General features: G+C 50.9%; 2 protein-coding genes across 5 annotated transcripts in view; one reads left to right on the forward strand and one right to left on the reverse strand.

The window, feature by feature from the left end:
* The window catches only part of wdr47a (WD repeat domain 47a), a 15163-nt gene extending 800 nt beyond the window's left edge, over positions 1-14363 (forward strand). The window contains exons 2-17 of one of the 2 annotated variants that reach the window (XM_080521530.1): positions 1452-1623; positions 1830-1913; positions 1984-2068; positions 2872-3003; positions 3080-3256; positions 3721-4232; positions 4340-4457; positions 6404-6585; positions 7350-7589; positions 7660-7720; positions 8794-8951; positions 9702-9871; positions 9946-10116; positions 10191-10322; positions 10564-10782; positions 12248-14363. In XM_080521530.1, the coding sequence (XP_080377656.1) occupies positions 1466-1623; positions 1830-1913; positions 1984-2068; positions 2872-3003; positions 3080-3256; positions 3721-4232; positions 4340-4457; positions 6404-6585; positions 7350-7589; positions 7660-7720; positions 8794-8951; positions 9702-9871; positions 9946-10116; positions 10191-10322; positions 10564-10782; positions 12248-12390 (2742 nt within the window). In that variant the 5' untranslated portion in view covers positions 1452-1465 and the 3' untranslated portion in view covers positions 12391-14363. Of the gene's footprint in view, positions 1-1451; positions 1624-1829; positions 1914-1983; positions 2069-2871; positions 3004-3079; positions 3257-3720; positions 4233-4339; positions 4458-6403; positions 6586-7349; positions 7590-7659; positions 7721-8793; positions 8952-9701; positions 9872-9945; positions 10117-10190; positions 10323-10563; positions 10783-12247 lie in introns of those variants that run through there. The other variant, XM_080521529.1, reaches the window with a different exon arrangement.
* Positions 14364-15494: 1131 nt separating this feature from the next.
* Positions 15495-27110, reverse strand: gpsm2 (G protein signaling modulator 2). 3 transcript variants are annotated; one of them, XM_080521526.1, is made up of 16 exons: positions 26926-27110; positions 25824-25862; positions 23176-23479; positions 21667-21888; positions 21460-21595; positions 20425-20564; positions 20227-20350; positions 19222-19337; positions 18615-18770; positions 18064-18172; positions 17816-17945; positions 17385-17461; positions 17114-17302; positions 16859-17021; positions 16592-16779; positions 15495-16528 (listed from the first exon to the last, which is right to left on the reverse strand). In XM_080521526.1, the coding sequence occupies exons 3-16, from the start codon at positions 23238-23240 to the stop codon at positions 16355-16357; spliced, it is 1989 nt and encodes a 662-aa protein (XP_080377652.1). In that variant the 5' UTR covers positions 23241-23479; positions 25824-25862; positions 26926-27110; the 3' UTR covers positions 15495-16354. The 3 variants fall into 3 exon arrangements, with proteins under 3 accessions (XP_080377652.1, XP_080377653.1, XP_080377654.1); XM_080521527.1 differs by lacking the exon at positions 23176-23479; XM_080521528.1 differs by lacking the exons at positions 23176-23479; positions 25824-25862.
* Positions 27111-27608: the final 498 nt, after the last annotated feature.

The following is a 27608-nucleotide window of genomic DNA, read 5'->3' on the forward strand; positions in this document are numbered from 1 at the left end:
TCAGGTGAGGCTCCAGCCCGTCAGGTCAGGCGAGGCTCCAGCCCATCAGGTGAGGCTTCAGCCCGCCAGCTGGTCTCTGTCAACATGTGGAGGATTATAATCTCAGACACATGTTTCCTCTCAGATTATGGCAGTTTTACTGCAGTGGGAGTCAAAGCAGATGAAAGTGACCTCACTAGGATAGTAAAGCTCAGGTGACGCCAGGAGTCAAAGCAGATGAAAGTGACCTCACTAGGATAATAAAGCTCAGGTGACGCCAGGAGTCAAAGCAGATGAAAGTGACCTCACTAGGATAGTAAAGCTCAGGTGACGCCAGGAGTCAAAGCAGATCAAAGTGCCCTCACTAGGATAATAAAGCTCAGGTGACGCCAGGAGTCAAAGCAGATCAAAGTGCCCTCACTAGGATAGTAAAGCTCAGGTGACGCCAGGAGTCAAAGCAGATCAAAGTGCCCTCACTAGGATAGTAAAGCTCAGGTGACGCCAGGAGTCAAAGCAGATCAAAGTGACCTCACTAGGATAGTAAAGCTCAGGTGACGCCAGGAGTCAAAGCAGATCAAAGTGACCTCACTAGGATAGTAAACAGCTCAGGTGACGCCAGGAGTCAAAGCAGATCAAAGTGACCTCACTAGGATAGTAAACAGCTCAGGTGACGCCAGGAGCCAAAGCAGATCAAAGTGACCTCACTAGAATAGTAAAGCTCAGGTGACGCCAGGAGTCAAAGCAGATCAAAGTGACCTCACTAGGATAGTATACAGCTCAGGTGACGCCAGGAGTCAAAGCAGATCAAAGTGACCTCAATAGGATAGTAAACAGCTCAGGTGACGCCAGGAGTCAAAGCAGATCAAAGTGACCTCACTAGAATAGTAAAGCTCAGGTGATGCCAGGAGTCAAAGCAGATCAAAGTGACCTCACTAGGATAATAAAGCTCAGGTGATGTCAGGCGGCCTCCGGGACTCTTTATGGTTTTGTGCTGGTTTCATGTCTTTCTGAGTGAATTCATTACAATAATTGTTGTTTACTTTGTGATTCTGTCTCTGGTTGTTCTTTATTTTCTGTTTTTGTACATTTGGTCATTTTATTTGTTTCTTGTCCTTTCAAGTGTTCATTAGAATTAAATAGAACAAACTATAAATGCCATAGATAAATTCCTTTAATTAATTATTTAGACCTGTTATTTGCTCTGTATGTTTTGGTGGTTTATAGAACTAGTGTTTTGTGATGAGTTGCTGTGGCTTTGTGGACACCTTATTGTGTCACAGGGAAGCTGCTTGGTATTTTTACTGATTTAAATTATTCCATTTCAGCCTTTGTAGTTTTATCTCTGAAGTACTTTTTGTGTATTTGTATGATTTGGTGTGTCTGCAGTTTGAATGTGTGATTTGTTGCTGGAGCCTCGGGGGGGATACACGTTCACTTTGTGTCCTTTGAACTGGACTGATGTTGTTGTCTAGAGTCCATCGTCACCATGACAGCAGAAGAAACCATCAACGTGAAGGAGGTGGAGATCATCAAGGTGGTCCTGGACTTCCTCAACTCCAGGAAGTTACACATCAGCATGTTGGCTCTGGAGAAGGAGAGCGGCGTGATCAACGGACTCTATTCTGATGACATGCTGTTCCTGAGGTGAGGGGTGTGTGTGTGTGTGTGTGTGTGTGTGTGTGTGTGTGTGTGTGTGTGTGTGTGTGTGTGTGTGTGTGTGTGTGTGTGTGTGTGTGTGTGTGTGTGTGTGTGTGTGTGTGTGTGTGTGTGTGTGTGTGTGTGTGTGTGTGTGTGTGTGTGTGTGTGTGTGTGTGTGTGTGTGTGTCCACTGAGAGCTGCTTGGCCTGCAGGCAGCTGGTCCTGGACGGCCAATGGGACGAGGTCCTGCAGTTCATCCAGCCCCTGGAGGTGATGGACAAGTTTGACACAAAAAGGTGTGTTTTGAACCGCCGGGGCGTTCGGGACCGTCTGCAGCTTCTTTACCGCTGATTCTCGTGTCTTCAGGTTCCGTTACATCGTCCTCAAGCAGAAGTTTCTGGAAGCGCTGTGTGTGAACAACGCCATGTCTGCAGAGGACGAGCCTCAGCAGGTGAGTGGAGCAGAAACACTCTTCCAGGACCTCTGGAGCAGAAACACTCTCAGGACCTCTGGAGCAGAAACACTCTTCCAGGACCTCTGGAGCAGAAACACTCTTCCAGGACCTCTGGAGCAGAAACACTCTCAGGACCTCTGGCGCTGCCTTGCAGCACAGGAAACACTGTGAACGTAAAACAATCAGATGATACGATGATACTTTATGAATGTGGAGGGAAATGGATTCTCGTAATACCTGAAGTGATCTGAATGCTGCTTTGGGTTCGTGTTGATCCGGAGTTCCTCTTGGCCACATTCAGTTAAGAAGCAGTGAATGAGTGACTGGTGGTGGTTTGGACTCGTCACTTCAAAGCAATTCACCTTCACAGTGACGTTGCTCCGTGTTGACCTACAAACACGAGCTGCTGTTGTTATCGCTGACTCAGGGATTCCTGCACACCGATAGGAGCACATGAGCTGCTGATGAAGACCAGACTTTAGTAGGAGGACAATAATATGTTCTTATTATTATTATGAGTTTTAGTAGTGAAGGTGGTTGTGATAATCATTTAAACCTGAGATTTCCAAAGTTTGTTGACAATCACATAAAAAAAACCCTCTTGAATAAAGTAAGTGCAAAACTATCACCTGTGTGTTCTGCAGTTTTGGTTCCACACCATTTCTATTGACACCTTCTTTATGTGGATTTTGTCTAATTATCTGTGTGAGTGGTTCAGTATAGATCTCAGAGAGGCTGGGGGGGGAGGGGGGGTCGTAGCGTTGTAGTAACGCCGTGCGGCTCCTCGCCATGTGTTTCAGCTGGAGTTCACCATGCAGGAGGCGGTGAAGTGTCTCCACACCCTGGAGGACTTCTGTCCCTCCAAGGACGACTACAGCAAGCTGTGTCTGCTCCTCACGCTGCCTCGCCTCACCAACCACGCCGAGTTCAAGGCAAGGCAGCCAGCCAACTGTTGACCACCCCCAGCTTCAGTGTTTGACCTCCACGTGTTTCTGCCGGCGCCCTCAGGACTGGAACCCGAGCACCGCCCGGGTGCAGTGCTTCGAGGAGGCCTGCGCCATGGTGGCCGAGTTCATCCCTGCAGACAGGAAGCTGAGCGAGGCCGGGTTCAAGGCCAGCGGCGACCGGCTCTTCCAGCTGCTGCTCAAGGGCGTCCTGTACGAGTGCTGCGTGGAGTTCTGCCAGGTGGGTGTGGGTTAGGGCGCCACGCCGCCGTGACGGGGTTAGGGTTAGGGGTTAGGGCTAGGGTTAGGGTTAGGGGTTAGAGTTAGGGTTAGGGCTGAGAGTTAGAGTTAGGGGTTAGGGTTAAGGCTAGGGCTAGGGTTAGGGGTTAGGGTTAAAGTTAGGGCTAGGGGTTAGGGGCTAGGGTTAGAGTTAGGGTTAGGGTTTGGATGTAGGGTTTAGGGCTAGGGTTAGGGGTTAGAGTTAGGGTTAGGGTTTAGGGTTAGAGTTAGGTTTAGGGTTAGGGCTCGGGTTAGGGTTTAGGGTTAGGGCTTGGGTTAGGGCTAGGGTGCCGCCCCGCCGCCGTGATGGGGTGTTAACGCTACGTTTCCTGGGTTAGGGCTAGGGTTAGGGCTTGGGTTAGGACTAGGGCGCTGCGCCGCCGCCGTGATGGGGTGTTAACGCTACGTTTCCTGGCTGCTGCGCAGAGCAAGGCGACAGGCGAGGAGATCACGGAGGGCGAGGTCCTCCTGGGGGTGGACATGCTGTGCGGGAACGGCTGCGACGACCTGGACCTGTCGCTGCTGTCCTGGATGCAGAACCTGGGCCCTGGCGTGTTCGCCTGCGCCTTCCAGCAGAAGCAGCTCAACATCCACGTGGACCGGCTGGTGAAGCCCGCCAAGGCCGGCTACTCCGACCTGCTCACCCCGCTCATCAGCAAGCTGTCGCCCTACCCCTCCTCCCCGCTGCGCCGCCCCCAGTCCGCCGACACCTACATGTCGCGCTCCTTGAACCCGGCGCTGGACGGGCTGTCCTACGGCCTGTCCGGCCAGGACAAGAGGGCGAGCGGCGGCGAGGCAGCGGCGGGGAAAGGAAGCTCCCCCATGTCACACTCTTTTGCCAACTTCCACTACCCGGGTCAGGGAGGCCAGAACCTCAGCAGGAGTCTGATGATGGAGAGCTCCGACTGCCACAGCATCTTCGAGGAGTCTCCTGAAACGTAAGAGCTGGGGGGGCTCTGGTCCTGTGGGGGGCTCTGGTCCTGTGGGGGTTCTGGTCCTGTGGGGGCTCTGGTCTTGTGGGGGTTCTGATGCGTCTCCTCTGCAGGTCGAGGACCGACACGCCGGTGGAGAAGATGCTGAGCTCGGCCGTAGCTCAGAACCTGCGTCCGGCTTCTGCTCCGGGAGAAGAAGCTCCGTCAGGCGGTTCCTCCAACAGGAACGAGGTGAACGTCTTCATCACTTCCTTCTTCTTTTCCCTTCTTCACTTCCTCCTTCTTTTCTCCTTTTCCCTTGTTCTGTTCAGCAGCTTGGGAGACAATGTGATGTGATTGAGAGCTTCTGATGGTAAATGGTAAATGGTCTAGATTTATATAGCGCCTTCTAACCACACTGAGGTAGTCCCAAAGCGCTTTACATATCAGCTCATTCACCCATTCACGCTCACATTCACACACCAATGGGACAGAGCTGCCATGCAAGGCGCTAGTCCACCACTGGGAGCAATTTAGGGTTCAGTGTCTTGCCCAAGGACACTTCGACACATAGACCGGTGTAGACTGGGATCGAACCTCCGACCTCTCACTCCGAAAGACGACCACTCTACCACCGGAGCCACGGTCGCCCCAATGTTGTCAGGACAGGACAGTTTTTGCTCTTGCAACAGGAAGAGACTAAGAGTCTCCTCATGTTGCTGCTTTATTAGAAGTTGGTATGGCTGCTGTACACGACTGGGGTGGGTGGGGGGGGGGGGGGGGGGGGGTGCTCAAAGAGAGAGATTGAAAGCAGAGACACCCTTGTTAGTGCTACATATAGTATTTACAGTAATCACACTGATCCAAATATTTTCCAAGTGTTATGAGATCAAACCAGCCTGAGCAGCTCTATCTAGACAGTAACATGATTTTCTAGATTAAACCAGCCTGAGCTGCTCTATCTAGACAGTAACATGATTTTCTAGATTAAACCAACCTGAGCAGCTCTATCTAGACAGTAACATGATTTTCTAGATTAAACTAGCCTGAGCAGCTCTATCTAGACAGTAACATGATTTTCTAGATTAAACCAACCTGAGCAGCTCTATCTAGACAGTAACATGATTTTCTAGATTAAACCAGCCTGAGCAGCTCTATCTAGAAGTAACATGATTTTCTAGATTAAACCAGCCTGAACGCCTCTATCTAGACAGTAACATGATTTTCTAGATGAAACCAGCCTGAACGCCTCTATAAAGACAGTAACATGATTTTCTAGATGAAACCAACCTGAGCAGCTCTATCTAGACAGTAACAGGATTTTCTAGATGAAACCAACCTGAGCAGCGCTATCTAGAAAGTAACATGATTTTCTAGATGAAACCAACCTGAGCAGCTCTATCTAGACAGTAACATGATTTTCAAGCAGGAGTATAAATCATGATTTTGATAATTGAAAGAATAATAGCAGAAAACAGGAAAATTCAGCAGCAAATCTCATTGATGAGGAGTGGAAATGGAAATATTATTTGGGGAGAGTCTTCCATAGGATAGAACTTTACCTGAGCTTTAAACGTATTACTTGTGTTGCTACGTGGACTAGCAAGCGAGCTACCAATGTTCTAGTGGATTTTCTCGCCTGGGATCTTGATGTTTAGCAGAGCGGGAGACCTCTCCAAGATGGCGGCGCTGCAGGTACGTCACATTAACAGGCGCTAAAAGCCCGTACGGCATCTAGTGCTTATATATCGATGCCCCCACCATCCCCACACTGGGGTCTGTTACATGAGATTAATAGGAAGCAGAGGAAGGAGGTGACTGCTCCTCCACTCATACCTCAACTTCTCATCTGCAACAGAGCGTTTCCTGTGTCCTATCATCCTGTCTACGATGAGCATGTTAGCTACGAGCTTCAAGCTTAATCTCAGAAACAACTACTGTCACTCATCAGAGAGCCGGATCTTCTTGCACTGAGACGTTGAAACCAGAGAACTCAAGGGAGCTGCACTTTTAGAACATGCAAACTCCAGACAAAACAACCTGGACTGGAGACGTTGTCTCTGTGAGACACAGCCTTGATATTGTTTTCTAGCATGTTGAAGTCTCCCTCTCCCTCTCTCCCTCTCTCTCTCCCTCTCCCTCTCTCTCCCTCTCCCTCTCTCCCTCTCTCTCTGTCCCTCTCTCTCTCCGTCGTGCAGCTCCATGACTCCACAGAGAAGTACGAGGAGTTTTACCGCCAGCGGTTGCGAGTGCAGCAGCACCTGGAGCAGAAGCAGCAGCAGCGGCAGATGTACCAGCAGATGCTGCTGGAGGGGGGCGTCCAGCAGGAGCCCCCGCCCAGCGACATGCAGCACAGCCTCACCGAGAAGTTCCTCAACAGGTACACACACACACACACACACACACAAGCGGTTATGCAACATGTCGGGACTTTTCAGTTTTTACTGTCGTGGACTGTAAATTCAAATCAAAGTGGTAGAAACGTCTGTTATTCTTTTTCTCTAACAAAGACGCCCTGAGTATTAATGTGTTGCTCATAAATATTATGGACAAATGTTGCTCTATAAATTCCTGCTGACGAAACTGTCTACATTTAACTACCCTTAAATTACCAAACACAACTTGCAAGGATCTTCCAGAGAAACCTAGGACTTTATTTATCATTTAAACGTGTTATGGTCAAACAATGGAGCAGCAGCTGTCCCATATGTCCTGCCGCCCCCCCCCCCCCCCCCCCCCCCCCGTCCATCTGCCCCCATCGTTGGACCCCAGGGACCTGCGGGGCGACGCCACCAAGCTTCTCCTGGCCAGACGGCACAGCAGCACAAGGCCTGAATACATGAGGAGGACGAGTTGACAAGAGCCCCCCCCCACCCCCCCACCTGCATTATTCACAAGGAGCTGCACATGATGACCTCACTGCTGATCTCTTCTGTGGGTTTGAAGGAGATTCAACCTGGAAACATTCCATGTTTGATGAAAACCTGAAACACAAATGAGCTCAAATAAAAAGTTTGCGTTGCTTCACAATCAACTCCAGTTTTTATTTGCGACCATTTCCGTTTGAACCCTCCTTGGTGATGAGACGAGTGGGGGACACAGCCGTCCCCTCAGGACAGTGACGGGACTGGTCTTTGTGTCCAGGTCCATCCAGAAGCTGGAGGAGCTCAACGTGGGGAACGAGAACATCGGAGAAGAGGTGAAGTCTCTGGCTCAGCAGTATAACGGGAACCCGCCCGCCTCCGAGGACAACAACAACCCCCCGCCCGGGACCCCGGAGCAGACCTGCACCCACGGGGGGGAGGTGGTCTCCAGCACGCCGCAGCGCAGTGTGGGGGGCCGCGCCGTCCCGCCTCCAAACGAGTCCCCCGTCGTTTCACTGAGGTAAGGCTGCTTCCTGAACCTCACCTGAGCCTCATGGTCCAGAGCCTGACTGTGGTCCCTTTGTCCACAGTGAACAGAAACCTACAGGGCCGCAGGCCGACTCTCCAGGCTCACTCACACGGAGTAAAGAGGTAGAGAGACACAAAACATCTCCACCACCCCTAATGGACAGATTTCTAATGGTTCTCCCTACAGGGAGCAGGTAGAACCTAGAACGTGTAGGGCCTAAGACGGAACCCTGTGGAACTCCACGTTCCACCTCAGTCTGGACTGAGGAATTGTCGTGAACGAAGTGGAACCTTCTGATAAATATGATCAGAACCAATTAAGTCTGATGATGGGTTCTAGCCTCTGTAATAGGATGTTCTGATCAATGGTATCAATGTTCTGATCAATGGTATCAATGTTCTGATCAATGGTATCAATGTTCTGATCAATGGTATCAATGTTCTGATCAATGGTATCAATGTTCTGATCAATAGTATCAATGTTCTGATCAATGGTATCCATGTTCTGATCAATGGTATCAATGTTCTGATCAATGGTATCAATGTTCTGATCAATGGTATCAATGTTCTGATCAGTGGTATCAATGTTCTGATCAATAGTATCAATGTTCTGATCAATGGTATCAATGTTCTGATCAATGGTATCAATGTTCTGATCAATGGTATCAATGTTCTGATCAATAGTATCAATGTTCTGATCAATGGTATCCATGTTCTGATCAATGGTATCAATGTTCTGATCAATGGTATCCATGTTCTGATCAATGGTATCCATGTTCTGATCAATGGTATCAATGTTCTGATCAATGGTATCCATGTTCTGATCAATGGTATCCATGTTCTGATCAATAGTATCCATGTTCTGATCAATAGTATCAATGTTCTGATCAATGGTATCAATGTTCTGATCAATGGTATCAATGTTCTGATCAATGGTATCAAACGCAGCAATGAGATTTGACAGGACCAGAACAAGACCAGAACAGGACCAGAACAGAGACCAGTCCTTGGTCTGAAACCATAAGAAGCTGATCAATACCTCTGATGATTGTAAAACCCTGGAAAGACTCAAATCGGTCATTTCTGCTTAACTGGTCACACAGTGAAACTACTTCCTGTAGGATTTTAGAAATAAAGGTATGTTGCTACATCACCTGGTCAAGGTGTGTTGTTCTACCCTTTGATCTGTGTTTCAGGGGGATAAATCAAAGAGCCTGTTTGTCCCGGTCCACACCCTGGAGGACACTCAGGCCGTCCGCGCTGTGGCCTTCCACCCCTCTGGAGGGCTGTACGCCGTGGGCTCCAACTCCAAGACCCTGCGAGTGTGTGCCTATCCAGACGCCCTCGACCCCAGGTAACAGCCCCCCCAGGTAACACCCCCCCCAGGTAACAGCCCCCCCAGGAAACAGCCCCCCCAGGTAACAGCCCCCCCAGGTAACACCCCCCCCAGGAAACAGCCCCCCCAGGTAACAGCCCCCCCAGGTAACACCCCCCCCAGGTAACAGCCCCCCCCAGGTAACAGCCCCCCCAGGTAACACCCCCCCCAGGTAACAGCCCCCCCAGGTAACAGCCCCCCCAGGTAACACCCCCTAGGAGTCATCTGAGTGCCCCCCCCCACGATATGCTGCAGTGTGAACATCCACTGCATATCAGCTCAAATGATGAACTCAATAGTTCATATTGTTCTATGTTTATGAATAATGTTACAAACTGGTGACGGAGGAAAGGCTGTAGTTCCCTGGTTGGGTTAGACCTCCTGGTTGGGCCGGACCTCCTGGTTGGGACCTCCTGGTTGGTTGGGCCGGACCTCCTGGTTGGGACCTCCTGGTTGGTTGGGCCGGACCTCCTGGTTGGGACCTCCTGGTTGGGCCCTCCTGGTTGGGCCGGACCTCCTGGTTGGTTGGGCCGGACCTCCTGGTTGGGACCTCCTGGTTGGGCCCTCCTGGTTGGGCCGGACCTCCTGGTTGGTTGGGCCGGACCTCCTGGTTGGGATCTCCTGGTTGGTTGGGCCGGACCTCCTGGTTGGGACCTCCTGGTTGGGACCTCCTGGTTGGGCTGGACCTCCTGGTTGAGCTGGACCTCCCTCTGGTCTTTGTCCCTCCAGCAGTCCAGGCCCCCCCAAGGCCCCGGTGGTCCGCTTCAAGAGGAACAAGCACCACAAAGGCTCCATCTACTGCGTGGCGTGGAGCCGCTGCGGCCTCCTGCTGGCCACCGGCTCCAACGACAAGTACGTCAAGGTGCTGCCCTTCAGCGCCGACACCTGCAACGCCACAGGTGAGGCGGTCGCCATGGGGACGGCGTGGGGCGGCTCCCCGCTGCCTCCTCACTCCGGACCCCCTCCTCTCCAGGTCCGGACCTGGAGTTCAGCATGCACGACGGAACCATCAGAGACCTGGCCTTCATGGAGGGTCCGGAGAGCGGGGGGGCCATCCTGATCAGCGCCGGGGCCGGGGACTGTAACATCTACACCACGGACTGCCAGCGGGGCCAGGGTCTGCACGCCCTCAGCGGCCACACGGGTAGGTCTGCAGCCGGGACCGGGGCGGGGAGCGGGACCGGGACCGGCACGACCACGGCTGGGCTCTCTGTGCAGGTCACATCCTGTCCCTGTACACCTGGGGGGGCTGGATGATCGCCTCGGGCTCTCAAGACAAGACGGTGCGCTTCTGGGACCTGCGAGTGCCCAGCTGCGTGCGGGTGGTGGGGACGGCGTTCCACGGCTCAGGTAGGACCCACCTGTCCCTTCGTGGGGGGTCCAGGGCCCCCCAGTACTACCAGTCCTGGGGTTTTCAGTGGCTTCACACCAGACTAACCCTGAAAGCAGCAAAATGTATTGAGAACAAGCCGGCGTTTCTTCAGGAACTTCTCTTTCAGTAGATTTCAGCTGTTGGCAGAAATGACGCTCTCGGTGAGACGGTCAGTTTCACCTCCCAATGCCCCCCCCCCCCCCCCCCCCACACACACAGGCAGTCCCGTGGCGTCGGTGGCGGTGGATCCGAGCGGCCGTCTCCTAGCAACAGGACAGGAGGACAGCGCCTGCATGCTGTACGACATCCGGGGCGGCAGGATCGTCCAGGTGTACCGGCCGCACAGCAGCGACGTGCGCAGCGTCAGGTTCTCACCTGGAGCGCACTTCCTGCTCACCGGCTCCTACGACACCAAGGTCATGGTCAGCAACCTGCAAGGTACCTGCCTTTCATCATCACCATCATCATCGTCACCATCATCATCATCACCATCATCATTATTATCATCATCATCACCATTATTATCATCACCATTATTATCATTATCATCATCATCATCACCATCATCATTATCATCATTATCATCATCATCATCATCATCACCACCATTATTATCATTATCATCACCATCATCATCATCACCATTATTATCATTATCATCACCATCATCATCATCACCATCATCATCATCACCATTATTATCATCACCATCATCACATCACCATTATTATCATTATCATCATCATCATCACCATCACCATTATTATCATCATTATTATTATCATCATCATCATCATCAATTATTATCATTATTATTATCATCATCGCCATCATCATTATTATTATTATCATCATCATCATTATCACCATCACCATTATTATCATCAGTATTATTATCATCATCATCACCATCATCATCATCATCACCATCACCATTATTATCATTATCATCATCATCACCATCACCATTATTATCATCACCATTATTATCATTATCATCATCACCATCACCATTATTATCATCACCATCACCATCATCATCATCACCCTTATTATCATTATCATCATCATCACCATCACCATTATTATCATCACCATCACCATCATCACCATTATTATCATTATCATCATCATCATCACCACCACCATTATTATCATCATTATTATCATCATCAATTATTATCATTATTATTATCATCATCACCATCATTATTATTATTATTATCATCATCATCATCACCACCATTATTGTTATTATCATTATTATCACCATTATCACCATCACCATCACCATCGTCATCATCATCGTCATCGTCATAGTTATTATTCTGGGGTCCAACCAGAGAAGCTGCAGGGACGTTAATGTCTGAGGATCTTTTCAATACGGCACCTTGAACCTCTGTCTCTGTCTCTGTCTGTCTCTGTCTGTCTGTATCTCTGTCTGTGTCTGTCTGTCTGTGTCTCTGTCTATCTCTCTGTCTGTCTATGTCTCTCTCTCTGTCTGTCTCTGTCTCTCTCTGTCTGTGTCTGTCTGTCTGTGTCTCTGTCTGTTTGTTTCTGTCTCTCTCTGTGTCTTTGTCTGTGTCTCTGTCTCTCTCTGTGTCTCTGTCTGTCTGTGTCTCTTTGTGTCTGTCTGTTTCTGTCTCTCTCTGTGTCTCTGTCTGGCTGTCTGTCTGTCTGTCTCTGTCTCTGTCTGTCTGTCTGTCTGTCTCTGTCTGTCTGTGTCTCTTTGTGTCTGTCTCTCTCTGTGTCTGTCTGTCTCTGTCTCTCTCTGTGTCTGTCTGTGTCTCTGTCTGTCTGTGTCTCTTTGTGTCTGTCTGTTTCTGTCTCTCTCTGTGTCTCTGTCTGGCTGTCTGTCTGTCTCTGTCTGTCTGTGTCTCTGTCTGTCTGTCTGTCTCTGCAGGGGACCTGACCAAGCCGTTGCCTCAGACAGTGGTGGGGGAGCACGGGGACAAAGTGATCCAGTGTCGGTGGCACACACATGACCTGTCCTTCCTCTCGTCCTCCGCTGACCGCACTGTGACACTGTGGACACACAACCCCTAACACACACACACACACAACCCCTAACACACACACACACACAACCCCTAACACACACACACACACACACACAACCCCTAACACACACACACACACACACAACCCCTAATACACACACACACACACACAACCCCTAACACACACACACACGCACACACACACACAACCCCTAACACACACACACACACACGCACACACAACCCCTTACACACACACACACACACACACAACCCCTAACACACACACACACAACCCCTAACACACACACACACACACACACACACAACCCCTAACACACACACACACACAACCCCTAACACACACACACACACACACACACACACAACCCCTAACACACACACACACACACACACACACACAACCCCTAACACACACACACACACACACACACAGATGAATACAAAGCATGGAATCATTGGAAGCACACGGTTTGCATGTTCCTCCTCATTTCTCATCCTGAGATGTGAAGCTTCAAGATCCTTCAATGTGTATACCACACACACACACACACACACACACACACACACACACACACACACACACACACACACACAGTGAGCGGTGAGGGTGTGTTGGTCATGGCGGTGCCTTCCTTCCTTCCTTCCTTCCTTCCTTCCTTCACTTCTCATTTCCAAGTACAGAAAAGGGAAACAGTGTTGAGATGATTCATTTAAACTAAACATTCCAGTGAGTTTCATCTCTTCCTGGTGTGACGCTGCTGCTGTGAAGGAGATCTTCTACCCTCTACCTTCTACCCTCTACCCTCTACCTTCTACCTTCTACCCTCTACCTTCTACCTTCTACCCTCTACCCTCTACCTTCTACCCTCTACTCTCTATCTTCCTCCCTCTCCCCTCTCCCCTCTACCTTCTCCCCTCTCCCTTCTACCCTCTCCCCTCTACCTTCTACCCTCTACCCTCTACTCTCTATCTTCCCCCTCTACCTTCTACCCTCTATCCTCTACCCTCTCCCCTCTACCTTCTACTCTCTATCTTCCTCCCTCTCCCCTCTACCTTCTACCCTCTACCTTCTACCCTCTATCCTCTACCCTCTCCCCTCTACCTTCTACTCTCTATCTTCCTCCCTCTCCCCTCTACCCTCTATCCTCTATCTTCCTCCCTCTACCCTCTACCCTCTATCCTCTACCCTCTCCCCTCTACCTTCTACACTCTACCTTCTACCCTCTACCTTCTACACTCTACCTTCTACCCTCTACCCTCTACACTCTCCCCTCTACCTTCTACTCTCTATCTTCCTCCCTCTCCCCTCTACCTTCTACTCTCTATCTTCCTCCCTCTCCCCTCTACCTTCTACCCTCTCCCCTCTACCTTCTACTCTCTATCTTCCTCCCCTCTACCTTCTACCCTCTACCTTCTACCCTCTCCCCTCTACCTTCTACCCTCTACCTTCTACCCTCTCCCCTCTACCCTCTACCTTCTATCGCTGTCCAGTGTTCCTGTCGTGAGCTTTTCCCTCCAGGAAGTGGAAACGATGCTTCCTGTCTGCTGTTCCTGTGACGCCTCCCTCCCTCCACCAGGGGTCGCTGTGTTTGCTTGTGGTCCAGGATTGTTACAAAGGGAACGAGTCATGTTTTCGTTCGGCACCTTTTCCAACCCCCGCGGTGTTTTGGTTTGTTTGTTCCTCTGCTGCTGTGCGTTCATGTGTCCAGCAGGTGGCAGTGTTGTAACGTGTGACAGGAAGAGCGGGTGTATTCCTATTTATTTACTTTCCTTTACTCCTCTAGGCGCACTTTGTCTTTTTAACATTGTTGTTAATATTAATTTACTGACAGATGCATATTTAAGTTTTTATTGGTAATGTATAATATATATTGTTTTAACAAATAAAGCCAAACTAATGGATGTATTTATTTCAGTTGCTCGTGGCTCCGGCCTTAGGCCTTCGAATTCTTGCTTTTAAAAGTGACTTTAAACTAGTTCAAGCTGAGCTTTGATCTCTGGTACGTTCAATAAAGTGTCTTTTACACAAACTGGCCTCTGCTTCGTTAACTCACGTGCTTTATTAAGTATTAGTTAGATTATATTGTGAGAGTAAAACATGTCAGGACTTTCTTTTGGATGTTATTTACTGTTTATTTATTTATCCTCTGACCGTGTCCAGGTGTCCTCCTCTGATGTCCTGATAAAGTCCAGGTGTCCTGATAATGTCCAGGTGTCCTCCTCTGATGTCCTGATAAAGTCCAGGTGTCCTGATAATGTCCAGGTGTCCTCCTCTGATGTCCTGATAAAGTCCAGGTGTCCTGATAATGTCCAGGTGTCCTCCTCTGATGTCCTGATAAAGTCCAGGTGTCCTGATAATGTCCAGGTGTCCTCCTCTGATGTCCTGATAAAGTCCAGGTGTCCTCCTCTGATGTCCTGATAATGTCCAGGTGTCCTGATAATGTCCAGGTGTCCTCCTCTGATGTCCTGATAATGTCCAGGTGTCCTGATAATGTCCAGGTGTCCTCCTCTGATGTCCTGATAATGTCCAGGTGTCCTGATAAAGTCCAGGTGTCCTCCTCTGATGTCCAGGTGTCCTCCTCTGATGTCCTGATAAAGTCCAGGTGTCCTCCTCTGATGTCCTGATAATGTCCAGGTGTCCTCCATCCAAGCACCATCAACTCAAACTCCCTGAACTTGTTGCTGCTGGACGACGTCCTCAGAAAGACGTCTCTGGCCTCGAGCCACTTCAGAACATCGTTCCTCGGAGACGACGGACGTCCTGGCTCTGCGCCAACAACTGCTGCAGGTCACGAGGTTCTTTTTTCATTCAAATCACTACGGATTGTTTTTCACAACTGAGTTTTAAAAATGTTTGATGCGTCGAGCAAGTTCTTGTTTGCAAAGGAACTGACACACACACACACACACACACTACAGAAGACCAGGTGTCACCCTGGAGGCCTAATGTGACCTTTAGGAGCTTAAATTAAAAGAATGATCTTAACATTTATTGAACCAAAGAGACGATCTCTTGTAGGAAGTCGTTCCAGAGCCACCAGGCCTGTTGGGAATACCAACCACTGCGCCACTGCGCCACTGCACCACCTTGCCTCGTCCCCCATCAACATTAAGACACTGAAGACGTCCTACAGAAAAGTTTTATTCCTCAGATTTCATTGTAATACGTGTGAAAAGAACTGCATGGGTTTGTTCTTTCTACTGTCCTCAGTAAAGGAAGACAATCCCTGCAGTGTAAAGTTGTACTGGTACTCCTGCAGTGTAAAGTTGTACTGGTACTCCTGCAGTGTAAAGTTGTACTGGTACTCCTGCAGTGTAGTGTTGTACTGGTACTCCTGCAGTGTAAAGTTGTACTGGTACTCCTGCAGTGTAAAGTTGCACTGGAACTCCTGCAGTGTAAAGTTGTACTGCTACTCCTGCAGTGTAAAGTTGTACTGGTACTCCTGCAGTGTAAAGTTGTACTGGTACTCCTGCAGTGTAGTGTTGTACTGGTACTCCTGCAGTGTAAAGTTGTACTGGTACTCCTGCAGTGTAAAGTTGCACTGGAACTCCTGCAGTGTAAAGTTGTACTGGTACTCCTGCAGTGTAAAGTTGTACTGGTACTCCTGCAGTGTAAAGTTGTACTGGTACTCCTGCAGTGTAAAGTTGTACTGGTACTCCTGCAGTGTAAAGTTGTACTGGTACTCCTGCAGTGTAAAGTTGTACTGGTACTCCTGCAGTGTAAAGTTGTACTGGTACTCCTGCAGTGTAAAGTTGCACTGGAACTCCTGCAGTGTAAAGTTGTACTGGTACTCCTGCAGTGTAGTGTTGTACTGGTACTCCTGCAGTGTAAAGTTGTACTGGAACACGTCAATACCCAGAACTGCAGCTGAATTCAGAAATACGCTGGCGACACATTGAGAAGAAACGCCCTGCCCCCGATGCTACCGGGCGTTAGCAGGTTGTGAAGTCCAGGTGGCGGCGGCGGCGGCGGCCATGAGCGTCCACTAATCCGCAGGCCCGTCGGGCCGGGCGGCGGCGGCGGGCAGCGTGACGCGCTGCTCGTCCATCCGTTTGGCCTGCGAGCGCATGATGAGGCTGAAGAAGTCCTCGTCCGGGACGGTGGGCCCTCGGACCGGGGGAGGGGGGGGGGCGCAGCGCTGGTCGTCCAAACGGGAGCCCTGAGAGGACAAGAAGGTGAGACGGGGACCATCGGGGACGGGGCCCCGGAGGGACTGGGGTACCTGGCACTTGACCAGCATGTCGAAGAAGTGGTCGTCGGGCTCGCTGCCGTCGGCGTTGGCCATCAGGTGGCTGAGGACGGCCCGGCCGCCGCCCTGCTGGAGCCGCAGGCCCGGCAGACTGCCCCCCGCTGGCGACGCCTCCAACCGGCCGCCCTGGGCGCCGCACACGTTGGCGGACTCGGACACGGCTGCGGGTCCAGAGCAGAGGACGGGTGAGGATGAAGCCGAGCCGTTTGCACTGTGGGGGGGGGGGGGGGTGAGACTCACATTTCCTGATGGACCTGGGAGGCGAGTCGGGACCGCTGCTCGCCGACGACCTGCCGCCGCCGCCGCCCTGGATGGAGCAGCGCTGGTCGTCCATACGGTTGCTCTGGAAACGGCTCAGCAGGTCGAAGAAGCCCTCGTCTCCAAGCGTGTCGGGACTGAGCCGCTGAGGACAGACGAGCTTTAACAGCAGGAGGTCACGTGACCCGGAGGTCTGGAAGGTGATTCTGTGACCCGGGGCCAGTGTGGAAGGCCTACCTTCTGAGGACCCGGGGCCGCGGCGGGGACGGCGTCCAGGGTGTTGCTGGTGTCCTGCAGGACTTTACTGGAGCCTCCAGACTTGAACTTCTTCCCTCGCAGGCGACTGACGAAGAACAGCTTGGACGAGGTCTTGGTCAGGGACGGTTTGGACGGTTTGGACAGGATGTCACTGCTCCACTTCGGACCCTGTGGGACACAAGGGATTGACCACAGTGCAAACCAGGAGCCGCCAGAAGACACCAGTGGACGGTGGACGGAGACGACTCACATTGAGTTTGTCCGGAGTGAGTTTGACCAGTTCCAGGTTCTCCATGCTGTGTCTCCGGTTCACCCGGGGCCTCGCTCCTGAACCAGAACCAGGACCACAACCACAGTCCAGCTTCAGCTCACACTGTCCACAGCCTCAGACTGTCCCCAGTCTCACACTGTCCCCAGTCTTAGACTGTCCCCAGTTTAAGCCTCAGACTGTCCCCAGCCTCAGATTGTCCACAGTCTCACACTGTCCACAGTTTAAGTCTCAGACTGTCCTCAGCCTCAGACTGTCCACAGTCTCAGACTGTCCCCAGCCTCAGACTGTCCACAGTTAAAGCCTCAGACTGTCCCCAGCCTCAGATTGTCCACAGTCTCACACTGCCCACAGTCTAAGTCTCAGACTGTCCCCAGCCTCAGACTGTCCCCTCAGGAAGCCGCTGCTCGTACCGTGCTGGTTGTAGTCCACGTCCCGGTTCTCCGACAAGGTGGAGGTGTTGGTGCTGTAGCTCAGGCCCAGAACCATCTGAAGGTCGGAGACGTTCATCCGAGCCGTCAGCTCCCCGCTGCGGTCTCCGGTCTGAAACCGGAACAGGAGCAGACGGTTGTGAAACTAAACTATGAGGATTACAAAGGTCCAGTCCAGGTTTTCTGGGCTTGTGGACAGCAGATGGTGGACATGGTGGACATGGTGGTACCTCTCTGCAGATCTCCAGGTGTTTCTCAGCAAAGTGCATCGCCTGGTCATGGTTCCCCAGGGCAGTGTGGGCGTTCCCCAGACTCCAGCAGGCCCGGCCCTCCCCGATCCTGGAGAGCGTGAGGGAGAGCGTGAGGGAGAGCGTGAGGGAGAGCGTGAGGGAGAGCGTGAGGGAGAGCATGGTGGAGAGCATGGTGGAGAGCATGGTGGAGAGCATGGTGGAGAGCATGGTGGAGAGCATGGGGGAGAGCATGGGGGAGAGCATGAGGGAGAGCGTGAGGGAGAGCGTGAGGGAGAGCGTGAGGGAGAGCATGAGGGAGAGCATGAGGGAGAGCATGAGGGAGAGCATGAGGGAGCGCATGAGGGAGAGCATGAGGGAGAGCATGGAGAGCATGGTGGAGAGCATGGAGAGCATGGTGGAGAGCATGAGGGAGAGCATGGAGAGCGTGAGGGAGAGCATGAGGGAGAGCATGAGGGAGCGCATGAGGGAGAGCATGGTGGAGAGCATGGTGGAGAGCATGAGGGAGAGCATGGTGGAGAGGTGGAGAGTACCTGTCGTTGAGGTCCTGGGCGATGATGAGGTGTTTGAGGTGGTAGTCGATGGCCCGGTCGTAGTCCTGGAGGAGGGTGTAGGTGTTCCCCAGGCTGTAGCAGGCCTGAGCCTCCACCGCGCGGTCCTTCAGCTGCCGCGCCAGCTGCAGCGTCCGCCTGCTCACACGTACAGAAAGGTACTCCTGCTCACACGTACAGAAAGGTACTCCTGCTCACACGTACAGAAAGGTATTCCTGCTCACACGTATAGAAAGGTACTCCTGCTCACACGTACAGAAAGGTACTCCTGCTCACACGTACAGAAAGGTACTCCTGCTCACACGTACAGAAAGGTATTCCTGCTCACACGTATAGAAAGGTATTCCTGCTCACACGTATAGAAAGGTACTCCTGCTCACACGTATAGAAAGGTACTCCTGCTCACACGTATAGAAAGGTATTCCTGCTCACACGTATAGAAAGGTATTCCCATGGCGGCGGCGGCAGGAAGTGACGGGAACGAAGCAAAGCCTCATTCATGTTTCCATAAAGTGTTTGTTCTACGATCATCCATCGGAAACGTTTTGTAAAACGTAAAACCTGGAGGGAGAACCCCCACGGTCCTTACTTGTAGTGCTCCGCCGCCACGGGGAACTCCCCCAGGAAGATGAAGGCGTTGCCCAGGTTGCAGTACGCCCGCCGCTCCGCCGCGCGGTCGCCGAACTCCTTGGCGATGAGGAGCCGCTGCAGCACAAAGAGACACGTTGTTCTAATGATGGAGACCTCCGGGGTTCTGACACGTTCTAATGACCTCCGGGGTTCTGACACGTTCTAATGACCTCCGGGGTTCTGACACGTTCTAATGACCTCCGGGGTTCTGACACGTTCTAATGACCTCCGGGGTTCTGACGTGTTCTAATGATGGAGACCTCCGGGGTTCTGACACGTTCTAATGACCTCCGGGGTTCTGACGTGTTCTAATGATGGAGACCTCCAGGGTTCTGACACGTTGTTCTAATGACCTCCGGGGTTCTGACGTGTTCTAATGATGGAGACCTCCAGGGTTCTGACACGTTGTTCTAATGACCTCCGGGGTTCTGACGTGTTCTAATGATGGAGACCTCCGGGGTTCTGACACGTTCTAATGACCTCCGGGGTTCTGACGTGTTCTAATGATGGAGACCTCCAGGGTTCTGACACGTTGTTCTAATGACCTCCGGGGTTCTGACGTGTTCTAATGATGGAGACCTCCAGGGTTCTGACACGTTGTTCTAATGACCTCCGGGGTTCTGACGTGTTCTAATGATGGAGACCTCCAGGGTTCTGACACGTTGTTCTAATGACCTCCAAGGTTCTGACACGTTGTTCTAATGACCTCCGGGGTTCCACACGTTGTTCTAATGACCTCCGGGGTTCTGACACGTTCTAATGACCTCCGGGGTTCTGACACGTTCTAATGACCTCCGGGGTTCTGACGTGTTCTAATGATGGAGACCTCCAGGGTTCTGACACGTTGTTCTAATGACCTCCAAGGTTCTGACACGTTGTTCTAATGACCTCCGGGGTTCCACACGTTGTTCTAATGACCTCCGGGGTTCCACACGTTGTTCTAACGAGGTTCCGGCCTCCTCACCTGTTCGTGAGAAGCCACGGCCTGGCGGAAGTTCCCCAGCAGGTAGTGCGTGTTCCCCAGGTTCCCGTAGGTCCGACCCTGAGCGGCTCGATCCCCGAGCTTCTTCACGATCTCCAGGTTCTCCCTGAAACGGAGACGGGAACTTTAAAGTGGAACATGAGCGTGCAGGTGGAAACGCAGGCGACTGCAGTGACTCACTCGTAATATTGTGACGCCTTCTTGAGCGCCGCCATGACGTCCTGGGGGAAATCCCCCGGCTCCGCCCCGCTCCAGCAGATACTTTTACCTTTGGCGTGGAACACGTTCCCGAAGTTATAGAGCGCCCTCGCCTGGCCCACCTGACACACACACACACACACACACACACACACACACACACACACACACACACACACACACACACACACACACACACACACACACACACACACACACACACACACACACACACACACACACACACACACACACACACACACACACACACACACACACACACACAGAACTGTGAGGAATCTTGACTTGAAGAGTTTTCAAACATGACATCATTTTGAATGTAAGAGAAAACAGGACTGATGAGGTTTTGTGGTTAATGAAACAATTTGAAAGGACGAATTGAGGCGAATGATCGGCGAGACACGTGAACACAGACGGGTTTAATTATAATATATTCATTAATGAAAGGAGTCAATTCCTAGAATCTCTTCCTGGCTCGTCTTTGTCATGACAGGAAAGGTTCAGCTCACATTATTTGCACGGAAACATTTGGATTTGTTGACGTTTGTACATCATCGTGCCGTCAGAGATCTCAATGTCTTAATTCATGTGGAATTTGTGTGATTCTTTTATGTTCCCAGAGGCTTTCTTCCTTTTTGTTTTAATTGTTCATGTTGCTTCTTCCACACAATTTCAGATAAAAGTGTCTGAAAATAGTCAAACGTTTTCCTTTCAGTTTATATCTTACAAGTATTTGAGCAACATTCAAGCCATAATATTGGATCTTTTTTAAATGTAAAAATAGAACTGGCCGATAAATTGGTTGTCTAATTAGTTTATTCGTGAACAATCGACCCCAAAACATCGTCAGGTCCAATCAGCATCTGGGAACGCCGCCGTCTGAACCTCGGCTGCTTCGTCTCCTTGGAGACGAAGCAGCCGAAGGGTTAGCGGCAGGTCTTCTTGTCTCAGCTCCCGTCAGAGACTTGATGCTACGCGTTTGTTCGGAGGCGTCACCTTGTCGTCCACGTCTCTGGCGATGTCCAAGTGTCTCTGACAGCAAACCACCGCCTCGTCGAAGCGCCCCAGCACCTTCAAGGTGTTTCCCAGGTTGCCGCTGGCTTTGGCTTCGCCCAGCAGGTCACCGACGGTCCTAGAAACACGCCCGTGTCAGGACCCGGGAAAGACAGGCTCTGCAGGCTGTGGGCTTCGGGGTGGTCTTACCTGGTCAGAGTCAGGTCGTGGCGGTGGAACTCCAGGGCCTTGGCGTACTCGTGCAGGTGGAAGTAGGCGTTTCCCAGCTGGCTGTAGATGGCGCTGAGCACCTGCAGGTCCTCCGTGCCCACCTGGATGGCCGTCTCAAAGAAGGACACGCCCGCCCGGTAGTCGCCCACCTTGCAGAGCCGCTCGCCCTCCAGGGCCAGCTCCAGGCAGGACACCTCCATCCTGCAGACCAGAGACACACTCAGACCAGACGCTCACGTCCAACTCTCTCTGCAATCTAGCAACGAATGAAGAGTTCAAGTTCAAGCAGGAAGCGGCGCTGAGCCACTTCCTTCCCCCTGCAGAGGACAATGGCTGGGACACGTGACGCCTGCTGGCCAGGCAAAGACCTCCATCATCACTATCCAATAAGCTCCTACTGGTGGTCTTTACAGGACGTCTTGTTAGCAGGGTCTCTCAGGGTCTGGGACCAGGACTGCCGGCTCCTCTGAGAGGAACATTAGCTGCATGTTGGAACAAAGCCGGACTCTGGCCGGCTTGTTATTCAGGAAACGCTTTTGTTGGGTCCAATCTATTCACTCCGCCTATCAAGCGTTCAGAAACAAAAGCTCAGAAAGCTCCAGTCCTCACGTGACGTCCATCGTGTAGCAGTGGACTGAGGGAGACCGTCCAGAAAGCTGGGCTCAGCAGTCCTCCACGTACCACCACAACTGATCCAAACGCTCCTACCTGCTGGCGTTCCGTCTTTTACAACCACAACAGCAGCACATGGAGCATCTGAGAGGCATCGACTGAGGGTCCCAGAGGAGGACAGTGTCCAGCATGGAGGGACGCTTCAAGGCTTCCGTCAAAGAGGAAACGCCAAAATAGAAATGGTGTTCCTCTTCTGTGAGATGGAAGCCATAGGTCACCTGACGCCGCGGGGATGTTTCCGCATCGTGTGCTGGAAAACGTCCAAGGAGACGTGCGATTTGGTCCCAGAATTCCCTTCCAGCGCACGGCAGCGAGGAAACTGCTCCATCAGCGTTTCCCAGATAATCTGCTTCTCTCCTGGTGACCCGGTCAGCTGAGATTAGGGCTGCAGGGCGTGCACAGCCCACTTACAGATTAAGAGCTAAGCAGCTTTATCAGACAATCACAACGTGTGTCTTCCTCTGACGTTAACGTGATGGAAGTGAAACCTTCCACCTGCCAATCAAACGCCCGTATGGCCAAACAGCCGGCAGGACAAAGAACCGCCGGCGGCCATCAATTTTTCAGGGCTAGTTTAAATATTTTAGCGAGCCGGAGGGCAGGTATGAAAGGACACCTGAGGTCTTTCCTCACTTCCTGGCAGCAGAGCCAGAAGGCATCAACAACTTCACATGTTGGCTTCAAATAAGAACAGAACATATCGGTTTCAAAAAGCGCTGTTGATTCAGCTCAACTCGAAAAGCATGGCGTCGTGGAGACGTGAGGCCGCCAGCGTGCGCCGTGACACACCTGAGGCGGCAGACAGGAGGTTCCTACCTGTAGCGGACATGAAACGACGGCTCCTCAGCTCGCATGCTAACCGCTGAGCCGCCGGAATCCATTGAAGTGCATAATATGAGGGACAATCCCAGTTTCGTTCCCGAAAGAATGGTTGCGTTTGAAAACAAAAGTCCACAGGAAATCAAAAAAAGTAAAAATCTCTGAGGGACGTTTGGCCGGACGAGGCGGCGCCGATAAGACAAGTCAGCCAAAGCGGCGGCCGGTGGGAGCGTCGCTCTGCGGGGGGCCGCCGGGGGCCGCCGGAGCCATGAGCCTCACAGCTGTGTGGCGTCAGCGGCCTCTGTGGAGAGAACACAAGAGGCTGCATGTGAAGCCTTTCTGGCCACCGGGCGCCATGGCAACAGCAACCAAACAGCGATGCGAGCAGGGCGGGCGGGAGGCGAGGGAATGAAGCCGCGGCCAGGCGGGCCGCTAAGACGCTGACTCAGCTGATCAGCTGCAGGGCTGGAGGCGCCACAAGGTGAGCCACCGACCAAAGCCTTCAGCCAGAACCCAGCAAGCACAGGTGAGGGAAGTGATGAGTCACACTGGAGCCTCTGATTGGTCGACAACAGTCCAATTAAGTGACTTCAACCAAAAGAAGCAAAGAAAAACTGAATGATGGAAACATTGAGGAGGAAGAACACACACACACACACACACACACACACACACACACACACACACACACACACACACACACACACACACACACACACACACACACACACACACACACACACACACACACACACACACACACACACACACACACACACACACACACACACACACACATCTGGAATGACTGAAAACGCTTCCACACATGTTTATATCAAATCCAACCAGAACTTTAACTTCAGTTCAAACACTGAATCTGTCGTCCTCTGTGAAGGAACGTATTGGACGTCGTGTTGGACGATGTGTTGGACGTCGTGTTGGACGATGTGTTGGACCGATGTGTTGGACGTTGTGTTGGACCGATGTGTTGGACGTCATGTTGGACGGTGTGTTGGACGATGTGTTGGACGTCATGTTGGACGATGTGTTGGACGATGTGTTGGACGTCGTGTTGGACGATGTATTGGACGTTGTGTTGGACGTCGTGATGGACAATGTATTGGACGTTGTGTTGGACGATGTGTTGGACGTCGTGTTGGACGATGTGTTGGACGTCGTGTTGGACGTCGTGTTGGACGTCGTGTTGGACGATGTGTTGGACGTCGTGTTGGACGTCGTGTTGGACGTCGTGTTGGACGTCGTGTTGGACGATGTGTTGGACGACGTGTTGGACGATGTGTTGGATGACGTGTTGGACGTCGTGTTGGACGATGTGTTGGACGTCGTGTTGGACGATGTGTTGGACGTCGTGTTGGACGATGTGTTGGACGTCGTGTTGGACGATGTGTTGGACGTCGTGTTGGACGATGTGTTGGACGATGTGTTGGACGTCGTGTTGGACGATGTGTTGGACGTCGTGTTGGATGATGTGTTGGACGTCGTGTTGGACGATGTGTTGGACGTCGTGTTGGACGATGTGTTGGACCGATGTGTTGGACGATGTGTTGGACCGATGTGTTGGACGTTGTGTTGGACGATGTGTTGGACGTCGTGTTGGACGTCGTGTTGGACGACGTGTTGGACGTTGTGTTGGACGTCGTGTTGGACGTCGTGTTGGACGATGTGTTGGACGATGTGTTGGACGATGTGTTGGACGTTGTGTTGGACGTCGTGTTGGACGTCGTGTTGGACGATGTGTTGGACGATGTGTTGGACGATGTGTTGGACGTCGTGTTGGACGTCGTGTTGGACGATGTGTTGGACGTTGTGTTGGACGTCGTGTTGGACGTCGTGTTGGACGATGTGTTGGACGATGTGTTGGACGTCGTGTTGGACGATGTGTTGGACGTTGTGTTGGACGATGTGTTGGACGATGTGTTGGACCGATGTGTTGGACCGATGTGTTGGACGATGTGTTGGACCGATGTGTTGGACCGATGTGTTGGACGTTGTGTTGGACGTCGTGTTGGACGATGTGTTGGACGATGTGTTGGACGATGTGTTGGACGTCGTGTTGGACGATGTGTTGGACAATGTGTTGGACGTCGTGTTGGACGTCATGTTGGACGATGTGTTGGACGTCGTGTTGGACGATATGTTGGACGATGTGTTGGACCGATGTGTTGGACGTTGTGTTGGACGATGTGTTGGACGTCGTGTTGGACGATGTGTTGGACGATGTGTTGGACGTCGTGTTGGACGATGTGTTGGACGTCGTGTTGGACGATGTGTTGGACAATGTGTTGGACGTCGTGTTGGACGTCGTGTTGGACGTCATGTTGGACGATGTGTTGGACGTCGTGTTGGACGTCGTGTTGGACGTCGTTTCTGAGCTCAGAGCTCCACCAGCCAGTGAGTAAGGGGAAGAAATGACCAATATAACAGGCTGTAGTTGTAATGAGCAGCTTCCTGGGGGTCAGGGGTCAGGGGTCAGGGGTCACCGGCCCTAAACAGCGCCTGAGTCCATCATGTGACCCAGCAGACGGGTTTATTTCCTGCGTTCTCTGACTGCAGGTCTAAAAGTGGGAGCGACAGAAAACAAAGAAAGAAAGAAAGAAGAGAAAGCGAAGAGGCAGTTCACTGACCGGTAGCTCTTCCACACAGGAACAGGAAACCTGAGGAGCCTGGAAGAAACCATACGGGACATTGAACTAACGTGACAAACATTCTGTTCACGCTTGGACACAAAGTGAGTATTTCACTGCATCCAGCTTTACAAAGTGAGAAGTTCGATCTCAGTATGAACAATAAACTGGAACTGGACGTGAGTTTAGACACAATAATGTGTTGAGATGTTCAGATAATGAGCAGAACAGAAACCTTCAAGGTCATTATGTCACAAATACATTTTCCTGCAGCTGAACTTCTATTCATGAACACTTGATTCCTGGAATAATGTCGAATCCTCAGCGACGCCTTGTGAGTTCAGAGCTTCGCCGTGAAGAGAGAAACTGAACAATCAGACTTTAATCCACACAAACCTCATTATTCCCTCAAGAAAATATTTCAAGCCTTTAAAATAATAACTTTATATGTGTAGCGCCTTTTCAAAATACACTTACAAATTATTTTGCATTAAACATTTGAAACTTTGTATGTTTTGTAACTTATAAGTCATGAATTCTCCAGAGCATCAGATGAACATTAACTACATTTTAATTTCCACCTTGTTAATAAACTGGTGAAATGTGATTGGTTGAGCTGCTTTAAACAATCCAACATGTTGGCCAATTAATGAAAATGACGTTTGAAGCAGCAGGATGAACTCAGATGTTCCTAAAGATCCAGAATATGAACGTCAACAACTCAGGAAAAGTGGTATTAAATGATTATTGTGCAGATTTTGAAATGTGATTTTACAAGTGAAATCTGTGTGAAAAGCCAGTAAATATAAACACACTGATCGAACAAGGATTTATCCAACCTGGAAATCTTCGTTCATTACTAATAAATGTTCATCTACTCTTTATGAAGAAAGTAACGAACGACCAGATTATAATCCGAGCTAATCTCTACTCGACACGTCCAGACTGGAGCGACCCGGACCCTCACAGACGAAACTTTATTCCAGGACGGCACTTTGAGCCTCGCTACTTTCAACAACTTGTAAATATGAATCAAACGAGCAATCGGGACGGAGCGCGAGCTCGCCGTTAGCATCGTTAGCATCGTTAGCTCCCGACTTACGTGAGACGATCCAGTTCGAACTAAAGTCCCGTTTCGTCCTACTTTCTTTATTCACGGCCGGAAAAACACCAGGCGGCCTGAGGAGCCGTGGGCGGACGTGATTGAGGGCCGAACTGAAGTTAATGAACCCAGACAGCCACGATCCTCAAACTTTAGAAAACTTAGTTTAACTCGTTCGGAAGAAGAAAAACGTCTGACCGCCGCTGTGTTTTCGACCCGCAGCCAATCAGAGGCCAGCATTCAAAGACTGGCCACGCCCCCTCCGCAGCCATTGGACCAATCGATTTGAATAGAAAAGAGATGACGTGATTAATAAATCAGCTGTTTTCAGCTTCCGGTCACAAACTTGATCTCAATGAGGCGCTTTTATGACCATTAATTCATTTTAATCTGCAGGATTTATTAACATGTAATAGTGAGGCACACCTCACTATTACATGTTAATAATAGTGAAGCACACATCACTATTACATGTTAATAATAGTGTTGTGTGCCTCACTATTACATGTTAATAATAGTGAAGCACACCTCACTATTACATGTTAATAATAGTGAAGCACACATCACTATTACATGTTAATAATAGTGTTGTGTGCCTCACTATTACATGTTAATAATAGTGAAGCACACCTCACTATTACATGTTAATAATAGTGAAGCACACCTCACTATTACATGTTAAT

The sequence above is a fragment of the Blennius ocellaris genome (genome assembly GCF_963422515.1).
Source record: "Blennius ocellaris genome assembly, contig: SCAFFOLD_60, whole genome shotgun sequence".
Taxonomy (NCBI): domain Eukaryota; kingdom Metazoa; phylum Chordata; class Actinopteri; order Blenniiformes; family Blenniidae; genus Blennius; species Blennius ocellaris.